Source organism: Prunus avium, chromosome 2 (assembly GCF_965620075.1).
Source record: "Prunus avium chromosome 2, drPruAviu1.hap1.1, whole genome shotgun sequence".
NCBI lineage: Eukaryota > Viridiplantae > Streptophyta > Magnoliopsida > Rosales > Rosaceae > Prunus > Prunus avium.
The window spans coordinates 42,430,080-42,452,633 of record NC_142285.1 but is presented as its reverse complement, the minus strand read 5'-3'; the positions used below and the strand labels follow the sequence as shown (position 1 = coordinate 42,452,633).

Genomic DNA, 22,554 nt, shown 5'->3' with positions numbered 1-22,554 from the left:
AAAGTAGTTTGTGATTAAAACCTGGCATTCAAAAACTCATGGCCAGCAGGCAGCAGCCACATCTATAGTAAATAGTAATTGAATCGTGCTCTCTCTTCTCTTCTCCAATAATATTTGTTGTATTATTAATTTTATATATAGGTCTAATAATAAGTCTTAGAAAGGGACTCTTAATATCTGCCGAGCAACTCACTCAAACTATTCGACTATTCGACTATTCGAGATGAGGATGAAGTGGCAATATGCATGTTGCAGGAGACCTGGCCTTTCCTTCCATACCGTTGCTTGCTTGCCGCAGATTCTTAAATCATGTAGCTGCTTCTGTTTCTTGTCTTTTCTTTCCATGTTGATATATATATATATATATTCACAGAATAGCAGCCTGCTTATTTTAGTTGCAAATTCAGGCTTTGTGACTCAATTCAATTTATGTATGTATCTATGTATATAAAAGTATATTCTTTGTGGGGGAAAAGAAATGCATGTATGTACCAATGAACATGTTTCCTAGTTGCTGGTTGCATTAACCTTGATCCCAAGCTACTCATCATGTTTGTATACAACAAGGAAGTGTTATCATGCGTGCCATAGCATTATTGGCCGAATATAGCAAAATAGTGCTATCCCATTTCATATGGAAGTCTTTCTCCTTCTAGAGAGGTACTTTTTCTATTTGCAGCTGTATGCCGCAATCAACAATAACATGTTATCTTCGATATTTCTCCCTCGAACCCTAACCCAAATTCCATCATTTTATTTTATAATTGTATCATTCAAAAATTTGAAAGCTATTGAACCCCAACTAATAATAAAATCTAAACCCTAGCTCCTGCTATCCAAATTTCTTCATATTTTTTGTGTTGGTCATCTAGGACATAACGTTGTGTGTCTCCATTACATTAAATTAAAACACTTTTTCCGAGCTTGTTGTTAAGATAATATTTTTCCCCCGTCTAATGTTAGAAAGCATGTGCATGCAGAGAATTACTTAGCACTTTAAAAGCTGAATTCCCATTTGTCCAAGATATTGTTATTAAGTAGGAAAAAGGTTTATATTCTTCATTCTCATTTACCCAATAAGGCAATGACATTAGATTCTGCAATTAAATAAACAACTTTATTCTTTTAAGGGGATCTCTTCTCTTAGCATCACAACTCATCAATTTAAAGTAAACTCATCTCTGTAGTGGGTTCTTCTTACACATGTTCTTTCCCCAAATAGACGACCCGCAATCTCTTACTTAATTAAATTGTAAGCCAAGCTGAAGCTTCCTAGGCCTCTGGTTGTGCCTATATATAACCCAACATATTGATCTCACTTTCAAATTATATTGCACCAAGATCCAACCAACACTTAGCTAGTAGCACAAAACATTCATCCTTCTACTCTCTTTCTTTGACTCCATCTTCTACTTAATTGTACGTAGTATGTCAAGGATGGTGGACCCATTGACTCTTGGTAGAGTGATAGGAGAGGTTGTGGACAGCTTCACCCCAATTGTGAAAATGAAAGTAGTTTACAATCCCAACAGACAAGTTGCCAATGGACATGAGCTCATGCCTTCTGTCATTTCTGCTAAACCTCGCGTTGAGATCGGTGGTGAAGACATGAGGGCTGCTTATACCTTAGTAAGTTTCAGCTTCACCAATTTATATATATATATATATACACAAAAACAGAAATTTTCAATTGAAGTGATCCCTCAAATAAGCTCTTGTGCGTGCTATCGTTTTATTAAGTGACTATTAATTTTTGACTTTGGTTGTCAACTTGTGAAGATAATGACGGACCCAGATTTTCCAAGCCCCAGTGATCCTTACTTGAGAGAACATCTCCATTGGTTTGTGCATTAATTTTAGTAAATTCATAGTTTAGATTTTGTTTCAATTCAACTAGCAGTAAAGTATGCATTTATGTTTCAGGATGGTCACAGACATTCCTGGTACAACTGATGCATCCTTTGGTAAGTTTAATAGACAATGTGATATAGGACAAGAAATAGGGTTGCGTATTAACATCTGTTTCCTAATATATAAACTAATTTGGTTTAATTATATGTGGAAATAATTAACAGGAAGGGAAAATATGGAGTATGAAAGTCCAAGGCCGGTTGTGGGTATCCACAGATACGTGTTCCTGTTGTTCAAACAGATGAGGGGAAGAGAAACAGTGAGAGGTCCAGCTTGCAGGGACAATTTCAACACAAGGACATTTTCACAAGAGAATGGTCTTGGCCTGCCCGTGGCCGCTGTCTACTTCAACGCACAAAGAGAAACTGCAGCTAGAAGAAGATGATCAATTGTTAATTAGTTAACTAATACCAAATAAACCAGTAATAAAATTAGATTAATGAATGCCATGGAGATTGATCTCCTGATCTTCCATGAAGCCTGGAGGGAGGGAGGGAAGGAGAAAGCTGTTGTATTTCTATGATCGTACGGTCACTGTTTTATGTTGTTGTACTTAGGTTTAGGGACAGTGTTGTGTTGTGTTGGTCCCATAAGTCAACTTTTTAATTTCTGCTCTGCTGATTGGTGTTTTGGTGATACGATTCATGTAGCAATCATAGCTACGTGTCACTCTGTGCTATATTCAAAAGTTACGTACGCAATTGTCTTTTAATGTGATGGGGGCTGATCCACCGCTATTATTGTTATTATTATTCTTATTCTCATTTGCTTTTTTCTTTTTCCTTTTCATTTGAGTGTTGAAAAACATGTACCTCCACGATCATACTAATGCAATTTGCATTGTTGTCGTGCCATTTCGAAGCCAGACACACAAGACAGATTATCATATTTTTCATCCTAGATCCTTCCGAGAAATGGAATAAATAGGGTCAAGATTTGAAAGAATAAAATGGGGGAAGCGATGAAGTATTCCAACTTTTTTCTTTTAAAATTAAGAAGAGAAATATTATTAGATTAAAAGTCAATCAGTCTTAAATTTTTATCAAAAGAAATAAAAACAATGTAACTGGTTTTATTTATTTGGATACCACGCTCATACTGGCGCAACAAATTTTTTAAGAGTAAAAGCAGATAGACTAGCTGGACAAGTTTCCTAGCATTTTCAACTACAACACTGTGCATGTTCATCCCAGGAAACCTTAAACCTTAATTGTAGGAAAGGAATTGCTGGGATAGAATAAGACAGACAAGGTGGATGTAATTTGTAGGTATGGCATGGGATCTTGAACATACAGGAAAGCACTACAGAAAATTACGACTACGAAGAGAAGAGCTTAAAGTCTCAGCCAGGGAAACGAATGACAATCAACCGAAACCAAGTGGCTTTCTTGCCCCTGGAATTTGAAAATAAGTAAAAAATAAAAACACAATCCAACACATGAGATGAAAATCAAAAGCAAAACATGTAGTGAAAAGAATTTTTTCTTTTGCTTTCTTCACATTCAATTACAACCAATGTATAATGCCAAACATACAAATTTTACAGCCGTCGTATATGCCATATGATATGATGCCATATGATATGATGCCACCACCCAAATCATCCATGTCGCCGCCCGAACAAAAACCGGAAGCAAACACGGGTATGCATAATTTCATACTTGTGTTCTGTCCCACAAGGGATGATGAAACATACAGCGCCTAACACAGACACTGTTTGTTGTCGATTAAAAATTCCTTGACTGGAACATGACAAGGTAACTAAGCATCATATCACCAAGCTAAGTTAAGCATTTATTTCAGCATTGCACTGATGCTCCCTACTGCAGCTCCTCCTGCTCCAAAACATGCTTGAACAGCTTGTTTTCTCAAGTCTCGGCCCTTCCATTTTATCCTGATCTACTGATGTTGCTTGCGGTCGTCTGGGCAATTCATCTTGAGTTCCAGCCTCCCGGGATTCAAATGGCGGGCATGGACCATCATTGCACGTGCACAAAGGAATGGTGACAGATGGAAACGGACTACAGGTGACTGGGCAGAGCATATCCGAAGAAACTGAAGCCACACGGTTCTTTCGGATCTCTGGTGCACAAGCTGGAGATAGACGGTCTGGATCACGAGGGTGAAGTATACATGGGGTACAAAGGCCAAGTGACATCTGTAATTTATTTTCCTTTGCTGGGGAGCCAGGCAATTTGACAAAGGAGATGATTCCGTGTCTACAAAAAGGGCATGGAATGGACCCGGGTGGGCCTGCCATTTCCGAAGGTATGTTGCTTGCTGAGCAAAGATAGAGTGCGCATCTTACACAAAGCTCATGCCCACACCCTGAAAGTACAAGTAACTAGAGGATGAATATAATCTAGTAAGGAAAATAACTGAATTTCTGTAGCCTAGACACTTGGTATATGAACTGTGATAATGGAACAACTCATAACGTTTCAATATCAATCCAACAGAAATTGGAAAATACCCTAGTCTTCCCTTCAAATCCTCCCGAAAACATAATCAATGAAGAACAAAAAGAAAGAAAGACTTGTACCATTAAGGATAAATTTATGAAATATCAAGCTCACCCATTAAGTAAGCAATCAATCATCACAATTATAAATATATGACTTTCTCCTACATTTGTTGTTTTAACGATATGCCTGGAATGCCTTATTCATATTTATGCATATATTAATAGAAATGATTGGATCCTCTGTAATTTTAAGACTACTCTGTGATAACTTCCTTGATTAACTTACTCCTCTCAAAAATCTTTGGACAGTATTAGAAAGAAATAAACAGGCCCAATGAATCAAACATAGAATCGGATTTACATCCTATATCAGAATACGTTATCATGGTAACATCGGAAGCCCTCTTGAGACTACTGAGAATCTCAGTAAAGGATTATCAGTAAGGAACTACAATGGTTATAAGACTAGCTCATAATACGAATATTCAACTATACCATGGAAAAAAGGTAATTTGGTAAAATATCAGGAAGATACAAACACATGACTGAGACATGAAAACACCACTATGGGACAAACCTTCTGCAGCTACAGAACATGCTCTTTCCAAGCACACAGCACAGATATCTGTGTCATCTGTTGAGGATGTCACGGACTTAAATCCACAATCCCTGCAGTAAATTCCAAGGACTTGAGTTTATGTGGTGACACTGATATACTTGTCAAACTTTCTCAAGTAAAAACTTCTGTAGAGAGGGGTTTTATCTTTCCTAAAGCCATAAGGCATGCAGAAACTTAATCATATTAGTGTCCACAGATGTACTTAGTTGAAGCTTTACCTTGCTATGTTCAGTATGCTCATCAGAGGCAAGGACAGGTAATTAGAAAGGGAGAATGATGGTATTGTTGAGTCGGAATTGGGTGCTAGCAGTGGTTCAAGCCAGTGGCGCCCCCACATTCTGGCAACGTCAGCAGGAAGCCACCTGAAAGAATATTCTTCAGATTAGTCATGGCTCATGTCAATAGTATTTGAATACCAACTGTGAAAACCAGAAGAACTATACCCATTGCAATTCAAAGTCGTCTTACTGGCACCTCTTGCAAGGAGGATCTGCAATATACAGACACCATCAGTTTAAATTCAAAAGAGAGCAAATATTTTGTTTAGACACCATCAAAATTGATATAATTCTTGCCTGACAGCATTTTAAGTTACCCCCACAAGCAGCATAGTGCAATGGAGAACTTCCAGCTCCTACAAAAATAAAATTTCACTTCAGTTTGAAGCAGGATCAGAAAGGAACATTCCTTCAGTTAAAGAACTAGTTACTAAACAACAAGCGAACCTATCAAATCCATAGAAGTTCCGTAATGAAATGTCACAGCTGATACATTCGCATGAAGATCAAGTAGGAGTTGTACGCAGTCAAAATATCCATTCAATGCAGCCATATGAAGAGCAGTGATACCACAATCTGCTGCCTTATTTACAAACTTGGACAGAGCACTGCACTGGAATAGAATGAATAAATAACAAGAAAGAAATGTGTATCTAAAGGCACCCCTGTAAACATAATATATCTGATACTGGTTTCTTTGAAACCTAACTAAACTATAAATATCTAAGCAAAATTCCCTCCATCAAGAATTTGGAAAGTAATCCCATTTCATTACTCTTTTCCATTTGTGTTCCAATCATGGAAGAATTTAAATTTACAATAAGTCTCCTTAAAAAAGAAAGAAGCTACACACATACCTTTGCTCATTTTTGCTAATGACATTTACACCATCACTTCGGTCGCTATCTATCTGAGTATTCAGAGATTCGTAAGAAGCACTTGGAACAAAGTCAGCCACAACAAGTCTTATACATCTTACATGCCCATTTACAGCAGCAAAATGAAGAGCTGTCCGGCCAGTAAGATAGTCTGCTCTAGTAACCTAGTATCAGGAAGAATATATGATTCAAAATTGGATGCAGAATCAGTTCCTTTTCTTAGTGAAAAAAGGACTAGAATATTTTCAAACATAACTGCTATATCCGGCTTCACTAGAAAAGATTCATGACTCAAATATTAGAATCAAGTTAAAAGGCTTTGCAGCTTTACAAGGCCCGTCTGGATATGGTCTAGAAATTGCATATGCAAATTAGAACATAGTAACTCACATTACATCTGAAGAGCAGGAGGGTTTGTACAACTTCCCAATGTCCATATCGGCATGCTTGCATCAATGCTGTCTTTAAACACAGAAATCAAATAACTTAATCAGCATTTAGTATCAAACTCGGAACGACAATTCAAGCCCCTCGTGAGCTTCCATTTGCAATTCTAAGGTTCAATTTATGCAATAAAGCATACCAATCACAAATCTTTCTAATCAAATCGAACCATATCCCAAAATTCTCTCTAATGGAGATTCGAAGTCGCAAATTTAAATGTTATCTGATACACACAGCAAAATTTAACGAGAAAAGCACCAATTGTCGCACCTGCCCACAGTAATTTCTGGAATTGACATCAGCTCCATTCTCGAGCAGCAAAGAAACAATCTAAATCAAACCCAAATAAGAAAAAGCAAATCTAAAAATGGGATATCGGATCAAAAACGAACAATCACAAGCTACAATAAATTAAAACAAAAACCAACCCAGAAGAGAAAAAGGAAAAGGACCTCGTTATGGCCTTTAGCGGCGGCGAAATGGAGAGGGGAGTTGAGGCCACCAAAGGTGGAGTATTTGGCAAGGCAAGGATTGCAATCTAAAAGCATCTTTGCCTCTATTAAATCTCCATCTCTCGCAGCCGAAACTAGTCGTTCTCCGGAGGCAGAGCACCCAAATGAATTGCCCATTTCCCCCTCTCACCCTCTGTCTCTGTCTCTCTCTAAGTATATGTGTAAATATGGAAAAGAGGATAATTTAGGTCAACCGTCGTGGAACATTACTCAGTTACCAAAATCAGAGCTATAAATATATAAATAATATCATACCAGAGTCAGTGAGCCCACAACAATGGCAATGGGATTTGGACAATGGAGGATTTAGATATGGGATTTTGTCAAAAAAAAGTAAAAACATTTGTTTTCAAATATTTTCTTATTTGGTATTCGCTTAATTTCGTTTTCCTTGGTAAGAAAAACATTTCCTTTTGCTAGTTGTCCAATTCATATGGTTTCTAAAATAAAAGGAAAATTATATTCATACCCTTCCAAACAAATAATTCCCCACTGAAAAATTATCCCATTCAGATTCTCTTGCGCGTTCAGATCAGAGATCCAACGGTACTAAGGGAAACAAGCGGCAAAAGAGATCAGGTGGTCCGCAGATCACTATAATCATGCGTGCAGTGCAGAGGCCGACCAAAAAGAGGAAGCGTAAGTACATCGTGCCAAGTCACCAAAGCCAAAAACATATTATAAGAAGAAAAAAATCACGACAACTCTGATGCCTTTGTAGAAAACGGACACGTGGGAGATCCTAGGTTGTCGATGATGAAGTTCACTCGAATCGGACGACTGAGGAGGCATTGATTGAGAAATAATAATAGGGTGGGATAGCTTTCACGTGAGAAAGGTGTGAGTGTCAGAGGTAAGATTTCTCTCGTCAATAACTTGGGGTTGTACGCAAGGAATTAGGTGAAGGTTCGGTGGGGCTGTGGGCCTATGTACGTGGGCTACTGATTCGTAAGCTAACGCCGTTAATTTTGATTTTTTTGCTTCTAAAGTTAGGAAGGGAGATGAGTGTTTACACAAACTGTCAAAGCGTCATAGAATTCGACCCACGTTCTACCGAACTGACCTAAGAGCGCCTTATTATCATTATCACAATAAAGATTTTGTGACCCCAATTCATCTTGCATATATATCATAAAATTAAAGATTTATTATGTATGTTCAATCTACGAGGGTTTATTTTGGTCGGGCTGTCAACAATGGTTGGTGGGATCATTCTAAAATCATATTTATTTTTAATACGAAACCACAAAAGCCTATCGAACAAATATATGATTACAAATTTTGATGTCATTGATGATATCGACTCTTATCGTAACACGGCTTTGAAAAATAAGAAAAATAATAAGGTTAACTTGCCTTACGTAAACACAATTACAGAACAGTTGTCTGTGAAATAAATAAATATATGATTCACGAATCACAATTACGTACTACTACTAGCATGCATTATCATTTCGTCAACCTTAAATTAAACAAATGGTGGTTGAGAATCTCCTTTCTTTCTCTTTGTTGCTAATTCCCTATTTTATTTTATTTCTGCCAATCGTTGGGTGGGGAAGGGGGGGATATCAGTTAAATTGGTTCTCTACAAATTTTTGTCAATATAAAGCGTCAAACCGGAGTGCCAATGTGTGGGGAGGGGGGAAAATTGCTGCCAAACCACCGCAGCCGAACCCGACTGGCGTTGTTAATTCCCAATTGGGTTGGTCCTTTTTTGAAGAAAACGGGTTTTAGACTTTTTTTAAGTTTTATGACAGAACCCAGCCCCAATACTAAATGAGTCCTGGTCCAAGTCCTATAAACTTTTTAAAAGTTTACCTCAAATGGAAAACCCCATTTCATTTTTGCAAAGTACCTGGGTACCCATTGATCTGCATGCCCCCAAGCCCAACTGCTTCTGCTGAATATCACAAATCCTCTCCATTGGCAGTGTATATTTCTTCACTTCCCTAACAAGAATTGGTAATATAGTGGTTCAGTGTTTCCCATTCATTCATCTCAGTGTTTCTTAGTCAGGAACAAACATGTGTTTCAAGTCAAAGAACAGATATTCTACAAATTTGGAGAAATGATAACCATTCGCAAACCTAAACCCTCCTGCGGCAATGCATGGCACAATATTGAATAATTTCAACTCAGATTCTGTTCAACTAACATTCACCTGAGATTTCAGAACCATTTGAATGCAATTACAAAAATACAAGACTTCATGAGTCCACGTTGATTATTTCTTAACTTCTGGATCAAGAGTTTGCAGAAGAATCCATTCTATCGCAGTTTATAATCAGTGTAACTTTTACAAAACACAACATTAGACAAAGTATTAGTGGCAATGGTTTAAGTTCAATTCAGAAAGTTGCACGAGCAATCTCCTAAAGCAAATCTCTTCTAATTCTTAAAGACTCGTGCTTAACTTCATTTTCTTTATATGCTTCCAAATTGTTTCTTTCAGATTGATAAGGTAGAACAGCATGGTAGTGACCAAATGGCCACTTTCAAAATTTGTAACTCACCTCAAACTTTCTCGGATCTCTTCGAGTTCCGAAGATGACGACAAGGCTATCTGGCATCAAAACTTTGCCCACCAATTTTCAAGAATCCAACTCCATCTGAGGTGTTGTCCATGAATAAGAAATCCTGCTTGCCATAAATGATACCCTCAATCACCGTGTTTCAAATACGCTCAAGGTTAGATGATGTCATTGTCGATTCTCCACCTACTCATTGCAATTTCCATGACTGTGATGACTCAAGTAGCAAATACCAATTCCGTCTCACATGGGCATCCTTTGCATCCATAGTTTTATAATGATCATCCTCATCAATCGGAGTCATAATCACCACCCATATCTGAGTTCATATCACCATCCACGCCCCCATCCTCCTGCCCAACGGTGTTCCCGCCTCCAAAATCTTCAAAAGAATTCTCAACATGGTCTCTTCTAATATGACCTCTCTCATCATCTTCCCAATCTCTGTGGTAACTAACCAATTCCCTATCCACTTTTGCCTTCCTCGGGCTTATTAAAACCAACTCAGCCAATTTTCTTCTCGCCAAATACAAATCGTTCGGCTCTATCAACTCACCCTTCTTATAAGCCTCCCTAAGAAACACTGTATGAAGCTTCCCATGATTTCCTCTAGTTGAAATATAGAAAATACCCTGATGCTGAAGAAGAAATTCTTTCAACTTATTTGGCAAATTCATAGCCATCCTAAAATGGGCAATCCTCTCCAATGTAATCTTCTTCTCCACCGTCAACGACAACAACTCATGAATCACAGCAACTGCTCTCTTCTCCATTCTCTTCTGAGCCTCAAGTGACCTCAAGTCATAACCGGAAACATCCTCATACGGTGACCAATAAGGAACTCTCTGCCATTTCCACACTGCAATCCTATAATACTTTCCTATCTTAAACCCGGGTGGAAAATTCACAATGAATGAGAACCTTATATCCTCAGCATCAATTCCTTTTTCCCTATACTCTATCTCCCTAAGCTTCTCTATAGCACACACAGATAAACTCGGGTCTTTCTCAACAACCTCAATGTACTTATTCCTAGTTTCCTGCGCATCAAACAGTCTAAAATACTGAGGGTACTTGATAATTACCGAGTATTCGAAATCATCAGGCAGCCCAAATTCAGCCCTTGCAATCCGAACATGCTCGAGGCGGAGCCGGCCGGTGTTAGACATCATCAAAAGCTTTCTGAGACAGGTCACGGCGTCAGGGATTTGGTCGATGAGAGCCTTCTTTTCCTGCTCAATCTGGAGGTGGGCTTTTCGGGTTAAGCGACAATAAAGGATTCTCTGAACTGGGTGCTCGTAAATCTCAAAGACATGAGGGAATTTGAGGACGAAAGCACCAGCTTCGTTCTGTTTGAAACCGAGGCGGCGAGCGAGGAGGTCGAGGCGGGAGATTTGGATGACTTGGTTAGGCTGGGAGAGAATGAGGTCCTGGAATTTGAGGACCTTGCGGGTCTTCTTCTCAACCTCCATGTAATTGTCGTAGCCATGGTCTCGGACTCTTTCTTGCTTCTTGGGTATGGAGGTGGACTGGGACATGGGTCTTGTGGAAGTGAGATTGCAGAGGATGAATGTGATGGGTTTCAGAGTTTTGGATTTGGGTTTGAAGAAATTGGACGAATAAGCTAAGAATATGTGCATTTTAGCTCTTCTGGGGGCTTAGGGTTTTGGCGTTGAAGGTGGTCAGTTTGCAACAGAAGTTAACAAGTGTGTGCTTGTTGCTGCGGAGGAGGAGGAGGAGACGACCGCAGAGAAAAATATTAAGTGAGACCCACGCGGGTGTAAATTGAAGAAAGATCAAGATGTTCAGGGAAAAATGGAATTACCAGAATTTATAAGGCGCAAGTGTAAAACTACATTTCCACTGGGCTACTTTTCAAAATTAGATCCTAAAATGGATTTTGTGGGCTTCAAATTCGTCAAGAACGAAACGATCTGCTAAAGGCCTGGCCTGCATATGGCAATGGTATGGTACAGTTTGGGCCACAGCTTATCTTTGGGCCTTGGTGATGAGATAAGGGAAAGCCCAAACAAGAAATAATTTCTAGATTGGTTCAATTGCGCGTGAGAAAAATGCACCAAGTTGAAGTAAATCTTGGAAATTTTTGATAGAAAAGAGAGAAGTAATTTAGCAAAAAATTCTTCAATTGTAACATCTTCCCCAACAAAAAAATAAAGGATAGGTAGAGGCACCAAAATTAAAAAAAGCATAAAGAAAGAGTTGAGGGAAATTAAAGAGACAGACCCAGCCATTTAAACATCCAAGTTCAAAATAAAACCATTAGCCAAAAAGGTTGTTTTCAATGTCACAACTCTGTATGGTATCGATAATTTAACAAAACACAAAAGGCAGAGCTGAGCCTACCCCGCAGGTCCACTGAGTCAATACCCGAACCACTCTTCAACTCTTGTTTTAAATTCAAAACCAGACCAGATTAAGCAGTTTACCACATCATAATTCTCCACATGCGGTTCGTTCTTGACTCGAAACCCGTGTGCGAAACGTTTCATCTCGAGCTCCTTACTATTCCCCCCATTCTAATCTTCTATGTTTCCCCATATATCCCTTTTTCTTTTCCCAAACCATCAAAAGCAAAAAGAAGTTCACAAAATAAAAGCATGGTTGTCAAGCACTAACATTATGGTACTTGAAGAGCCGATTTTATCTTCTCAATTGTGTGCGAGACGAGGGTGTTAACTGTATTAATCGACTGCACATCGAGCTTGGCTGCAGGATAGTTACTCCCCAAAATTTGGAATCCGACAGTCAGAAAACATCCACCATCATCACAGCCATTGCCTTCAGTTTTGACCATACCATAGCCAGGTGGACCACCAGGGAGGATTGCAAATCCTGATGGTAGGAGAGCTACATAGGCAGAATCTCCACCACGCATCACGGCACTCATTGATGCTGGGTCAACCGGTGCATACACTACAAGTGAGCCTGAAGCATCGCTCCACGACTCTTGCAACATCAGCATGGTATTCTCATTGGCATCTATCACCTGAAATCCGCAAAGTAACATAAACACAATGAAACAACTGGTGCATAGGGGGAGGAGAAAGAGTAGAAACTTAGCAACCACTCACATTGGCACGAAGGAGAGAAACACAGTTGCCACCTCCTTGGGACTTGGCAATGCGAAGCATGAGTTGCATTTTATGAGTTTTGGACAAAACATCCCATTGATCCCTTAACTGTTCATCTCGCAAAAAATCAAACAGCCTATGCCTTGATACTGGTAGCCAAACAGATGTTGAGCCACTCAACACGATCCCAGCAGGCTCACCAGGGTCATCCACACTCTTTCGGGCCATAACCCTCAAATCTTCACTAACATTATTAACACACAGTTTGTCCCACTTGCGCACAGATGAGGCAGAAACCCCAGCACAGAAGTTATCGATCATACGCTGTGCCAGCTTTAACATGCTTTTTTTACCATTGGTACCTAACCCTGTCGAATATAGGTATTTGTCAGAGCATAAAACTTCACATATTTGTCAGAAAATGTAAAAGAAGGCAAGTAGACTGACCTGTATGATCTTCAATTGAGTTCGTAGAGGAGATGAGAAATGCCAGGCACTCACATTGCCTTTGCAGAGTGGCAAGCCACCTCTGTGCACCAAAGCCCATACCCGAACGTAGTAATTGCCAGAAGAGGTGGTGCACGGTATTCTCATCGTATTCAGAGTGTTCTATCCAAGTCACCTGCAAAGTACTATCCATTAATTAGCGGCACCCACATAGCATCCATTCCAAACTCATGAACTGCTATTGAGTTCCACTAGTTACCTCTTTCAAATAAAAAAATGCAATAACAACAACAAAAAACCTTAAAAGCTCCCTGTAGACTATATCTTGATGGTTCCTTTCACACCTAAAATTTAATTTGTATCTCTTTTTTTGTCCAGAAATTTACTTCATATATAGAAGAAGGCATTTCCTAAGAAAAGGCAAAAGGTACGCCCAGAACCAAGTTTTAGTTGTTCCCTTATTGGTCGTTCAGGCCATGCAGCCTGCTGACCTACATTATGAATTTACCAAAATGACCCTTCAGTTGTCACTCAGAAAAAACAAGCAATGCATACAAACATTTTATCAAAAGCCAAAAAAGAATGCCATGTGTATGGGAGAGAGAGAGAGAGAGAGAGAGAGAGAGAGAGAGAGAATATAACCTAGACATGAGTTGACATGGATTGAAGACAATCATAAACTAAGAGTGCACCAAACAAGTTTGTGGAAAAGATAAAGAGTGAAAAGTCAAAATTCAGGCTTGTGGAGAAACTAACAATATAATAAAATATTGTGCAGAAAATTACACTATATGGAATTCAGTATACAACAATATAAGACTGGATCCAGGTCATTCAGTCTCGTGGACAATAAAGAAAACATTAATACAGAAGGAGAGATAGGAATAGAAGCATCAAATACATAGTTTATGCAATAGAGATTGAAATTTCCAAGGGTTTTACTTTCACCTGCACATAAAGATTATGAATAATCTTATATTTTAGATGCAGAAACAGATACGATGGTTTCCACTAATATTAAACTGTGACTATCCTTGATTTTCTCATCTCTTAAGAGCAGCAGTAAACTAATTAAATACAAACAATGAGAAATGAGAAACCCTGGCTTCGAAATTTGAAGATTATATAATAAGCAAAATGAGGAAGCATCTTCTTCAGTAAAATAATAATAAAGTGTACATATTTCTAGGTGAAGTCCTACTACATTACAATAGGAGCAATCCCATCAACCATAAAGCAATTTTGTTGGGTGATAATAAGAAAGTAAATTCTTTGGAAGCACAAGTCAGGCTAAGGCTAGGTCTGGGAATATAACTGCCCATACCTTGTTGTGTTCTCAACACACTCAAATTATGCAGCTCAACAACCTCATTAATAAGGTAGAATGAAAACTACAACAAGGCTAACTCAACAATCATAAAGAAGCATAACATTGCATGGAAGATAAACACACAAGTAGTAAAGAATCAGCTATTACCTTGGAGCAATTATTAGGCATATCTTGAACAATACATCCAGAAGGAAACCTCCGGCAGTTCAAAAATGCGTTTGTATTGGAACCTTCTTGATTGATGTCAATGGAAACATCGACCACAGCCCAAACACCCTCTTGATGTTGCTTGCAGAAACGGAGGAACTTCAGCGGGCGGACAGGGACCAACGGGGAGAGCACTTGATGCTCAGCATGCATCTACAAAATAAGATCCTCATGAGTTCCAAATTTGCAGCAGGAGAGGAAGAGGAAAGGTGGATAAGACAGAAAAGACAGAAGAAAAGAGACACACCACTTGAAGAGCACCATTTCTAGTCCCACCCATGCCACTGGATATCATATCAATGACGGAGGCTCTAGCAACCAAGCAAGAAAACATTTCTGCCCATCGATTCTGCTCAAGGAAAAACAAATGATTAAGTTCCAAATACATAGCTTCAAGCATTATTCTATCAATCAAGCGACTAAATATATCATCTTAATCTATAAACACTCAGATCAAATGCTAACAACGTGATACATTAAAATAGATAGAATGAAACACAAGCAAAAACTAAGATAGAGTAATAGAATCCTGATACAATTATTCAAAGAGTAGGATGGCATACCGCATCCATCAATGTCTCTACAAGAGCCAAGCTGTTTATTATCACCATACAAGTGTCCCTTGTGCCTTCAGTTACAAAGTTGCTGGGTTTCGTACCAATACAAGAAAATGCCCGGTACTCCTCATGGTTCAATATTTCTGTTCCACCATCTGAAGTTTTGACCCACAAGGGGCTATCTGCCTGAGCCATCTTAACCAATTCATCCATAGCTGCCATTGCAAGATCTATGTACATAGATCTTTCATATGGCATTTCATTGCCCAGTATGCCTGTAGAACTCTTAATTAGAGGCATCATTGGCGAAGAGCTCGAAACTCCATCTCCTAAATTAAGTCCCATTGGCAACCCACTGCCTCCAGCACTCAAACTACCAATCCCATTTCTTCCTACCCCAAGTTCCAAACCGGAGGTTGAATTTGGAAGAGAGATGGGACTGGCCAAGGACGAGATTGGCCTGCCCAAGAACTTGTTCGCCAAAGTGCATATCCGGTTTAGTTCATCTTTCAGTCGAGCATTCTCAATCCTAAGTTGGTGTTCCTCAAATGATATTTGACCAGGAATGGCAGGCCCACCACAACTATTGCAAACTGGGTTTGCCATAGCATCCTTCATCACACCATTCTCAGCACGGAGCTTGTCATTCTCTTGCCTAAGAATTATATTCTCATGGCGTTCCAGTTGTGTCTGATTCAAATTACGAATTTACATTTCCATTAATCACAGAATTAAAGACCAAATCTCACAAACACTGAATGAACAAAAGGAGAGAAGTAATGTGACACTGACCTTCATCTGGGTCCTTCTGTTTTGAAACCAAAACTTCACTTGCTTTGTTTCTAGGCTAAGTCTCCGGCTCATTTCAAGCCTCTGCTTTTCATCAGGATGAGGACATTCTTTGAAGAAACTGCACCACAACAAGAAGAGAAAAACAAACCCCATGTTACCAAGTCCCCCAATCACAAATAGAACAGTAAAATAGCTGAGATATAATTGAGAAATTGATCATACTTTTCAAGTTCTTGGATTTGGCTTGGGGTATGCCTATGATACTTCTTTTTCCTGGGGCGTCGCTCGTCCCCGGCGTCTTGATCATCACCTGATGCGCCTTCAAAATTATCACTCCCTGACCTGCTCTCATACTCATCATCCCTCATCCTCCCAATAATCCCAGGATCAAAATTCTCAGCAATCAGGCCCAGTTCACTGTGACCATCCATGTTCTTCTGCACAAACACATATCAAGAGGAAGATCAATAACAACAACAACATGGACTCAAATTAAAAGATCATCAATAGATATTTTAGAAGAAAAAAAAACCAACAACAATGAGTGATGATTTAAGTTTTAAGCCATGAATCAGGGGAAAAGCTCATCAAGGGAGACAGGCATACTATTGAAAGAGAGAGGGCAGAGGAACTCCGCATTGAATTGGGAACAGGGGAAGTGAGAAAGTGTGGTTGAGCAATGGCACCACTGGACATGTAAGGGGTATGTGGAGCAATATCAGCCACAACTCTTGCACCCCCACCTCCACTATTACCACTACCACCGCTGATCAAACCTCCAAAACTCATCAAAAGAAACGAGGAAAAACAATGGCAAGATTGAAATTTGAAACCCCTCTAGAGTCTAGGCTCTTTTTTTCTCTTCCTTCCTTTCTCTCTGATTTTTTTGACTATTTGACTCTGTGTCTCTGCAGGTTTTTATAGAAAGATAGAGTCACTATCACTTTCACAAGGGTATGTTTATGACTTGTTTTTTATTTTATTCTAAATGTTTGACCTTAACAAGCGAAAGCCAGATTGAGCTAAAGACTGGGAAAGTGGGAATGCATTCTAAGTAGAAACAGAAGAAAAAGCTGTTTCCTTGTCAACGTCCATGCATGACCCAAGGCCCTCTCTATCTAGAAAACTCTTTTATCTCTCTAGAAAATACGTTTCAGATAAATGAAGAAAAAGAACAAGAAGACAAGAAAAGTCCTTTTTTTATGATCCAGAGTTCACACAACCCCCTCCCTCCTATCTCTTTCTCTGATAAAACTACGAGAACAAATCTCTGAATATTATAAAACCACATAACCACATCCTTACATACAGTGAGTGGTTACGAAAACCCTAAAATCTCCATCCCTTTCTGATGTGCTTGACTAATTGTTTGGCAGGATTGAAAAAGAACCAAGTTTTAAAAGGAAAAGAAAAGATAGAAAGTAAACGCAAAAAGGGGTCTCAGAAAAATATGGCAGAGGGAAAACAGACAAACAGAAAAAGGTCAAGGGAAAAAGCTTATCTCATATTCACACTATTCCACTTATGACTTTTAGAATACATAATGCCAAATCCAAACAAAAGGACTCAATGGACCTCTCTCCCTTTCTCTCTCTCTCTCTCTCTCTCTCTCTCTCTATGATGTTACAGATAGATAGTTAGATGGCAATGGCATGCAAACCAACCCAAGTACGGGGAAAAGGTTACCTTTTAATTTTGACAGTGAGGCCAAGGAAGCAGCCTCTGTCTATGTCACACAGCCAAGCCAACCAAAGTTAATAGGATTTTCAGAACCTCTCTCTCTCTCTCTCTCTCTCTCTCTCTCTCTCTCTCTCTTATGGGATCTGTGGAAGATAAAAAAGACAGACAAAAGATATATCTTTGTTGACAAGTAAAACTTTGTACTGTTAATCTATTAAATATAAATAAAAAAACTTTGTTGAGGAAGGTTGTGCAGCTGACTCACAATTACTCTCTCAGAGAGGAAATTCAAAGAGTCAATGAAGCTTTTTTTGTTAATAATTTTTCTCCGTCTTTTTCTTGGCGCAACCCTCTCTCTAACTTATGCCTTGATTGAATCAATTTTCAGACCCAAATGGTAAAATGCCTTCTTCCTCCTTCTTCATGCAAACCAATTCTACTTCTCATCCACTCTCTTTCTTTCATATTACGAGAAGAAAATCAGAGAAAGCCATAATAAACGCATATTATATATAGAGAGAAGGAGAGAGAAATAAAGGAAAGCGCCGTGGGGCGGGACCCACTAGGTTCGTGAAATCCGCCCAAATCTACTTTCACGCGCGTGCGGGTGTTCTCATTTTGTGTACTTGTCTCACTGGAGTTTTGATTCCCTGTGAACACATCATCGCTGTCGGTGCATTGACTGTATTTCAGACCAATGAGGTGGTGCCTTTTCGAAGGGTAATATGGTCACTTAGAAGGAAAGTGTTTCGGATTCCTTAAATCTACTACGCCCGCGGCCCACCTATACTGCAGGGTTTGGTACTTTGGTTGCTATAGCCTGTATGTATGACATCACTGCCTTTTATTACTGGATGTGGCTTCCCCTAGTATTCTTGTTATTTCACAATATACCCTTCATCTTTCAAAAATTACAATATCCACTCATGTCCAGTTTCCTCTATTTTTGTATTTGGGTATTTTTAAGAACAATATTTAAATAAAAAAAAGACACACACAAAATACTTTTCTACTAATTAATTAATTTTGAACTTGTCTAACATTTCTATTAGCTTTTTTTTTCAATTAATTCATCAATAAACACCAAATTTCTGAATTAGAAAATTTGTAGTAAAACACATAAATTTCTTTCGTATCCGCAATAACTGACCTACTTATTTTCCTAGATATAGATTGAATGTACACAAAGTAATACTAGTAATGTTATTAAGAGACCGTTTCTTAAAGATGGTATAAAATAACTATTGTTTTGCCTTTTAATCGGTTTCCATTTTTCGTCTTACAATAAATTGCGCATGCTCATTTTATGTACTTCATTTTCTCATTTTCTACTTCAAGTCTTATTGCATTGCACATGCGAGGCACGTGCATTGTCTTTGGGAAATTGTATAAAGTTGTAGTAGGTCTATATCTACCACAATGAGCACATAACCATGTGTGTGGCATGACACTGCTTGGTGAAATATTATTACAATTTATTGAGCCATTTAGAATTTTTGTAAATTATTTACACTTTCAAATTCATCACATACTCAAAAAACAAGAAGTATACAAAATAGATATTAAAGTTTCATGTGTCATCGAGACTTAGGGGTAATTGGTTCAGAAATATATTAGCTAGGTTTAAATTGTCATATAGTAAGGTTATAATGGCAAGTGCCTTCTAGTGCATAGTCTCTACTTTTTGCACATTTGATTTCATAGGTGTTATAAATTAAATTATTTATCGTGGGCGAGTCATAAATTATTTATAATTGAGCTCACTATTGTGGTTAAAGCTCTGAATTAAATAATTTTGTTGCATAATTATACTGGTAAAGAAATATAGAAACTTTTTCTCCTGTGTTTCAGTTAATTTGCAGCTGAATGTGAATCTATGGCCTTCGCTGAAATATATATCAAGTTAATAAGATTTATATCCAACACATTTAAGCTTTGGAAATAAGACCTGAATCTATCTATTTGATTCATGGTTTTAATGAACGGAATCATGTTCCTCTCATTATATAATTTCGTATTCAAATAATAGTTATTATGATTTAATGTAAGAACAAGATTTGTCTCCTATTTTAAGGCATATTATTATTGATTGCAACGTCAAATATAAAGTGTATTACGGTGAAGAACTCAGCAGTGTAATAGTTTGGAGAGTCCTAATATTCGTGTAGTGTGTATACATTTAGTATATTATCGTCCATATCAATAGAAAATGTCCCAAAAAAAAGTATGTTATGATGTTGCTCTCAAAGCAAATGCATAGCGAAGGTTTTGCAAGGGGGTTTGAACAACATATTTTAATTATGTTTGAATATGGTATCACATTTTTGTTTTCTTTGGTTATACATCAAAAGATTAGTTTTCTTTAAAAAAAAAAAAAAAAAAGTTTACAAATACAGCGTTGGAGCATAATTGGATTTAAATTGTCATGTTAAAAACTTGAAAGACCGGGTTACATAATTACCATGCTTGGTAATTTAATATACTTTCCCTATTTGGAAGGAAAATAAACAGAAAATCTCGTATACAAATTGCCATATTTGGTCACTCAATCAGTTTGCTTCTTCATTAAGATTAGATAAATTGAATCCATTTCTATCCATAATCTAGCAAGACCTTTGCGAGGATCTGTATAGGAAATATCGAATATACCCTTATATTCTTATCCATTTTAATAATGAATCTAAAACTCCTTTTAAATAAATATATATATATTTAATCTGAAAAACTAAAGAATAATTATTATCTATATTATTATTATTAACTAGTTCTAACTAAAAACTATTTTCGTTCACATTTTGTTATTTGCAACCTTAAGCCCAGCCCACTGTTTCACAGTTGGTACCACCTGTCAGATGTTGCCGCTTTGACAAAAAATAAGAGTTCGTGGGCCCATAAAGTTCTCAGCTTACGTGGGCCTCTTCGGTCCAAGTATGGCCCACCCTCCGCTACATATTCTGTTTTGTTTTTGGGTCAAAAGTCAAAACCCTCTGCGAAATACGAAACCATAATTTTATGTACTTACCATTTGTGGTATTTCTCAGAAACAGAGTGACAAACTGCCGCCATGCCATGGTAGACGGTACTCTCAGACTCTGCCCTGTTTATTTAAATAAAAATTAATTTATTTATGTATGAACTCTGTCCTGTTATTATTTAAAACAGAGTGAAATTTGCACGTGGGTTTTCATTTCATGGTTATGTGATGAATGCGCACGTAGCTGATCATAATGATGTGTTCGTTATGTGAATGAATTCATGATGGTGGGTAGATGCCAATCTACGTTGCATGTGTTGTTTTATTGATTACTTTGGTTGGTTAGTTGGCTCTGTCGAGTCGAGTGTATTGATTTTCCAAGAACATATTAATTTTTAATATGTCGGTCGGTTGTTCCAATTTCTGATTAATATTTGTTGGATATTTCGGTATTTGATCGTCATTCTGGTGCTGATGCATCATTTTAAGATGTAGAAAATGAACATCAGTATCAGCATTAATAATACAAGGACATTGCTGCAGGAACTGTTAAGAAGTGAGAAACCTGAGGTTCGAGATGCTGCAACAAGAGAGGCAGCTCTTTCGGTATGTTCTTTGCATTGTGCAGTGAAATTAAGGAGAGGATTGAGAAAACTAGTGAAATTAAGGAGAGGATTAAGAAAACTAAGGATGAAAACAAGGCAGAGGTAATGGCCAAGTCACAAAAGAAAAGAGTCAACTTGCCAAAGGGTTCTGCACCCAAGGGTCCCAAGGCTGGTGGGGGTGGGGTGACAAATTCTTTTCTTCTTTCATGAAATTCTGATATTACTGTTGATCATAAACTGATTGAAAAGAATAAAAGTAAATCTACTTTAACAATGATTAGAATGGGTAAAAAGGAAAACCAATTTGTGAATGATTAATCTTCTGGCTTCCTCAGCTTTAGGTTTCTTGTTTCTGAACCCTTTTAGAAGAAATGGGCAGACAGAAACAAAGGGTCTTTACAAGAAAGAATGATGAAGAAAGAAAGGAAACAGAAGTGAGCCATAGAAAGTGTACAAACTGTCATGATGGTAAGTAGTAGGGTATAAGCAACACACGAAAACCTCAACTCGATTGTCTGACACTTAGACCAACCAACAGACTTTTACTAATGCATTCTGACAAAGATTATGATTGATTTAGCTGTCTCACCTTCCACCACGTACGTATCTTATTATGAGGAAGCCAATCCATCCTGTTCTTTCTTTCGATGCCTCCTTGTCCTTGTACAAGCTTCACCACGTCTTTGTCCTTTCCTCTCTCTATGTTTCATGCGTACAGAGGTAGGGAATAGAATTAGGTAATGGTTTGATGAGACCATTTTGCAAGCAACAGAATTGCATTATCCGGTTCTCTTTTATGAGAAAAACTTCTCCTTCTTCTTATATCTCTTCTTCTTTTGTGGTATGAATCCTGCTCACTTTCGAAATGAGCCTAGATCATGGTCTCATTTGGGGTTGAGCAAAAAGGTCAAGAAAATAATTGAGTCTTTTTGCAAAATATTATTCTTTCAAGTTTGAACTTCCTAAAGCTTTTGCTTGGACCCCAGGAACAGAAATCCAGCTTTATTGTTTGGTTGGTTCCCTTCCTTTCCTTTCATATTCCATGTTTATAAAGTTAAAAACGCGTTGAAGCAAGCAACCGATCACATTTAAAAGGCAGAGTGTCGGTTTCTTTACCAAAAAAAAAAGCGAAACGGTAACTTCTAGTTAGTGACTTGGTGGAAAACAACGGAAAACAGAGAATCTGCGCATATTTAGCAACAGTCCAGTGGTTCATAGCTCACACGCTTAAAA

The 22,554-nt window shown here is 38.1% G+C and overlaps 4 protein-coding genes across 8 annotated transcripts; 1 reads left to right on the top strand and 3 right to left on the bottom strand.

Moving 5' to 3' along the window:
* Window positions 1–1,233: 1,233 nt before the first annotated feature.
* On the top strand, window positions 1,234–2,691 carry LOC110767712 (CEN-like protein 1). The gene is made up of 4 exons (XM_021971342.2): window positions 1,234–1,629; window positions 1,780–1,841; window positions 1,924–1,964; window positions 2,076–2,691. The coding sequence occupies exons 1-4, from the start codon at window positions 1,429–1,431 to the stop codon at window positions 2,294–2,296; spliced, it is 525 nt and encodes a 174-aa protein (XP_021827034.1). The 5' UTR covers window positions 1,234–1,428; the 3' UTR covers window positions 2,297–2,691.
* Window positions 2,692–3,355: 664 nt separating this feature from the next.
* On the bottom strand, window positions 3,356–9,759 carry LOC110767625 (E3 ubiquitin-protein ligase XBAT33). 4 transcript variants are annotated; one of them, XM_088248040.1, is made up of 12 exons: window positions 9,620–9,759; window positions 8,962–9,055; window positions 7,047–7,255; window positions 6,865–6,924; window positions 6,541–6,612; window positions 6,130–6,314; window positions 5,720–5,880; window positions 5,570–5,628; window positions 5,438–5,484; window positions 5,213–5,356; window positions 4,953–5,044; window positions 3,356–4,239 (listed from the first exon to the last, which is right to left on the bottom strand). In XM_088248040.1, the coding sequence occupies exons 3-12, from the start codon at window positions 7,221–7,223 to the stop codon at window positions 3,698–3,700; spliced, it is 1,539 nt and encodes a 512-aa protein (XP_088104166.1). In that variant the 5' UTR covers window positions 7,224–7,255; window positions 8,962–9,055; window positions 9,620–9,759; the 3' UTR covers window positions 3,356–3,697. The 4 variants fall into 4 exon arrangements, with proteins under 4 accessions (XP_088104166.1, XP_021826901.2, XP_021826900.2 ...); XM_021971209.2 differs by lacking the exons at window positions 8,962–9,055; window positions 9,620–9,759 and adding an exon at window positions 7,362–7,514; XM_021971208.2 differs by lacking the exons at window positions 8,962–9,055; window positions 9,620–9,759 and having other exon boundaries at window positions 7,047–7,504.
* Window positions 9,291–11,444, bottom strand: RPD1 (Ubiquitin carboxyl-terminal hydrolase family protein). The gene has a single exon (XM_021971211.2). It carries the CDS (start codon window positions 11,275–11,277, stop codon window positions 9,928–9,930), a length of 1,350 nt encoding a protein of 449 aa, XP_021826903.2. The 5' UTR covers window positions 11,278–11,444; the 3' UTR covers window positions 9,291–9,927.
* Window positions 11,445–11,902: 458 nt separating this feature from the next.
* LOC110767778 (homeobox-leucine zipper protein HDG1) lies at window positions 11,903–17,884 on the bottom strand. 2 transcript variants are annotated; one of them, XM_021971425.2, is made up of 9 exons: window positions 17,749–17,884; window positions 16,285–16,499; window positions 16,063–16,180; window positions 15,277–15,960; window positions 14,961–15,062; window positions 14,654–14,866; window positions 13,177–13,351; window positions 12,730–13,097; window positions 11,903–12,644 (listed from the first exon to the last, which is right to left on the bottom strand). In XM_021971425.2, the coding sequence occupies exons 2-9, from the start codon at window positions 16,491–16,493 to the stop codon at window positions 12,276–12,278; spliced, it is 2,238 nt and encodes a 745-aa protein (XP_021827117.1). In that variant the 5' UTR covers window positions 16,494–16,499; window positions 17,749–17,884; the 3' UTR covers window positions 11,903–12,275. The 2 variants fall into 2 exon arrangements, with proteins under 2 accessions (XP_021827117.1, XP_021827116.1); XM_021971424.2 differs by lacking the exon at window positions 17,749–17,884 and adding an exon at window positions 16,669–17,502.
* Between the last annotated feature and the right edge of the window lie 4,670 nt (window positions 17,885–22,554).

Excerpts from the sequence above, each read along its gene's own strand:
- LOC110767625 (XM_088248040.1), bottom strand. The coding sequence starts at position 7,223 with ATGGGCAATTCATTTGGGTGCTCTGCCTCCGGAGAACGACTAGTTTCG. Across the intron at positions 5,485-5,569 it reads GTAACTTAAAATGCTGTCAG|ATCCTCCTTGCAAGAGGTGC; the intron begins GCAAGAATTATA and ends TGTATATTGCAG. Across the intron at positions 5,357-5,437 it reads ACGACTTTGAATTGCAATGG|GTGGCTTCCTGCTGACGTTG; the intron begins GTATAGTTCTTC and ends ATATTCTTTCAG.
- LOC110767778 (XM_021971424.2), bottom strand. The coding sequence starts at position 16,851 with ATGAGTTTTGGAGGTTTGATCAGCGGTGGTAGTGGTAATAGTGGAGGT. Across the intron at positions 16,181-16,284 it reads CAAATCCAAGAACTTGAAAA|TTTCTTCAAAGAATGTCCTC; the intron begins GTATGATCAATT and ends GTTGTGGTGCAG. Across the intron at positions 13,098-13,176 it reads CTCAATTGAAGATCATACAG|GGTTAGGTACCAATGGTAAA; the intron begins GTCAGTCTACTT and ends TATATTCGACAG.
- LOC110767712 (XM_021971342.2), top strand. The coding sequence starts at position 1,429 with ATGTCAAGGATGGTGGACCCATTGACTCTTGGTAGAGTGATAGGAGAG. Across the intron at positions 1,630-1,779 it reads TGAGGGCTGCTTATACCTTA|ATAATGACGGACCCAGATTT; the intron begins GTAAGTTTCAGC and ends CAACTTGTGAAG. Across the intron at positions 1,965-2,075 it reads TACAACTGATGCATCCTTTG|GAAGGGAAAATATGGAGTAT; the intron begins GTAAGTTTAATA and ends AATAATTAACAG.
- RPD1 (XM_021971211.2), bottom strand. The coding sequence starts at position 11,277 with ATGCACATATTCTTAGCTTATTCGTCCAATTTCTTCAAACCCAAATCC.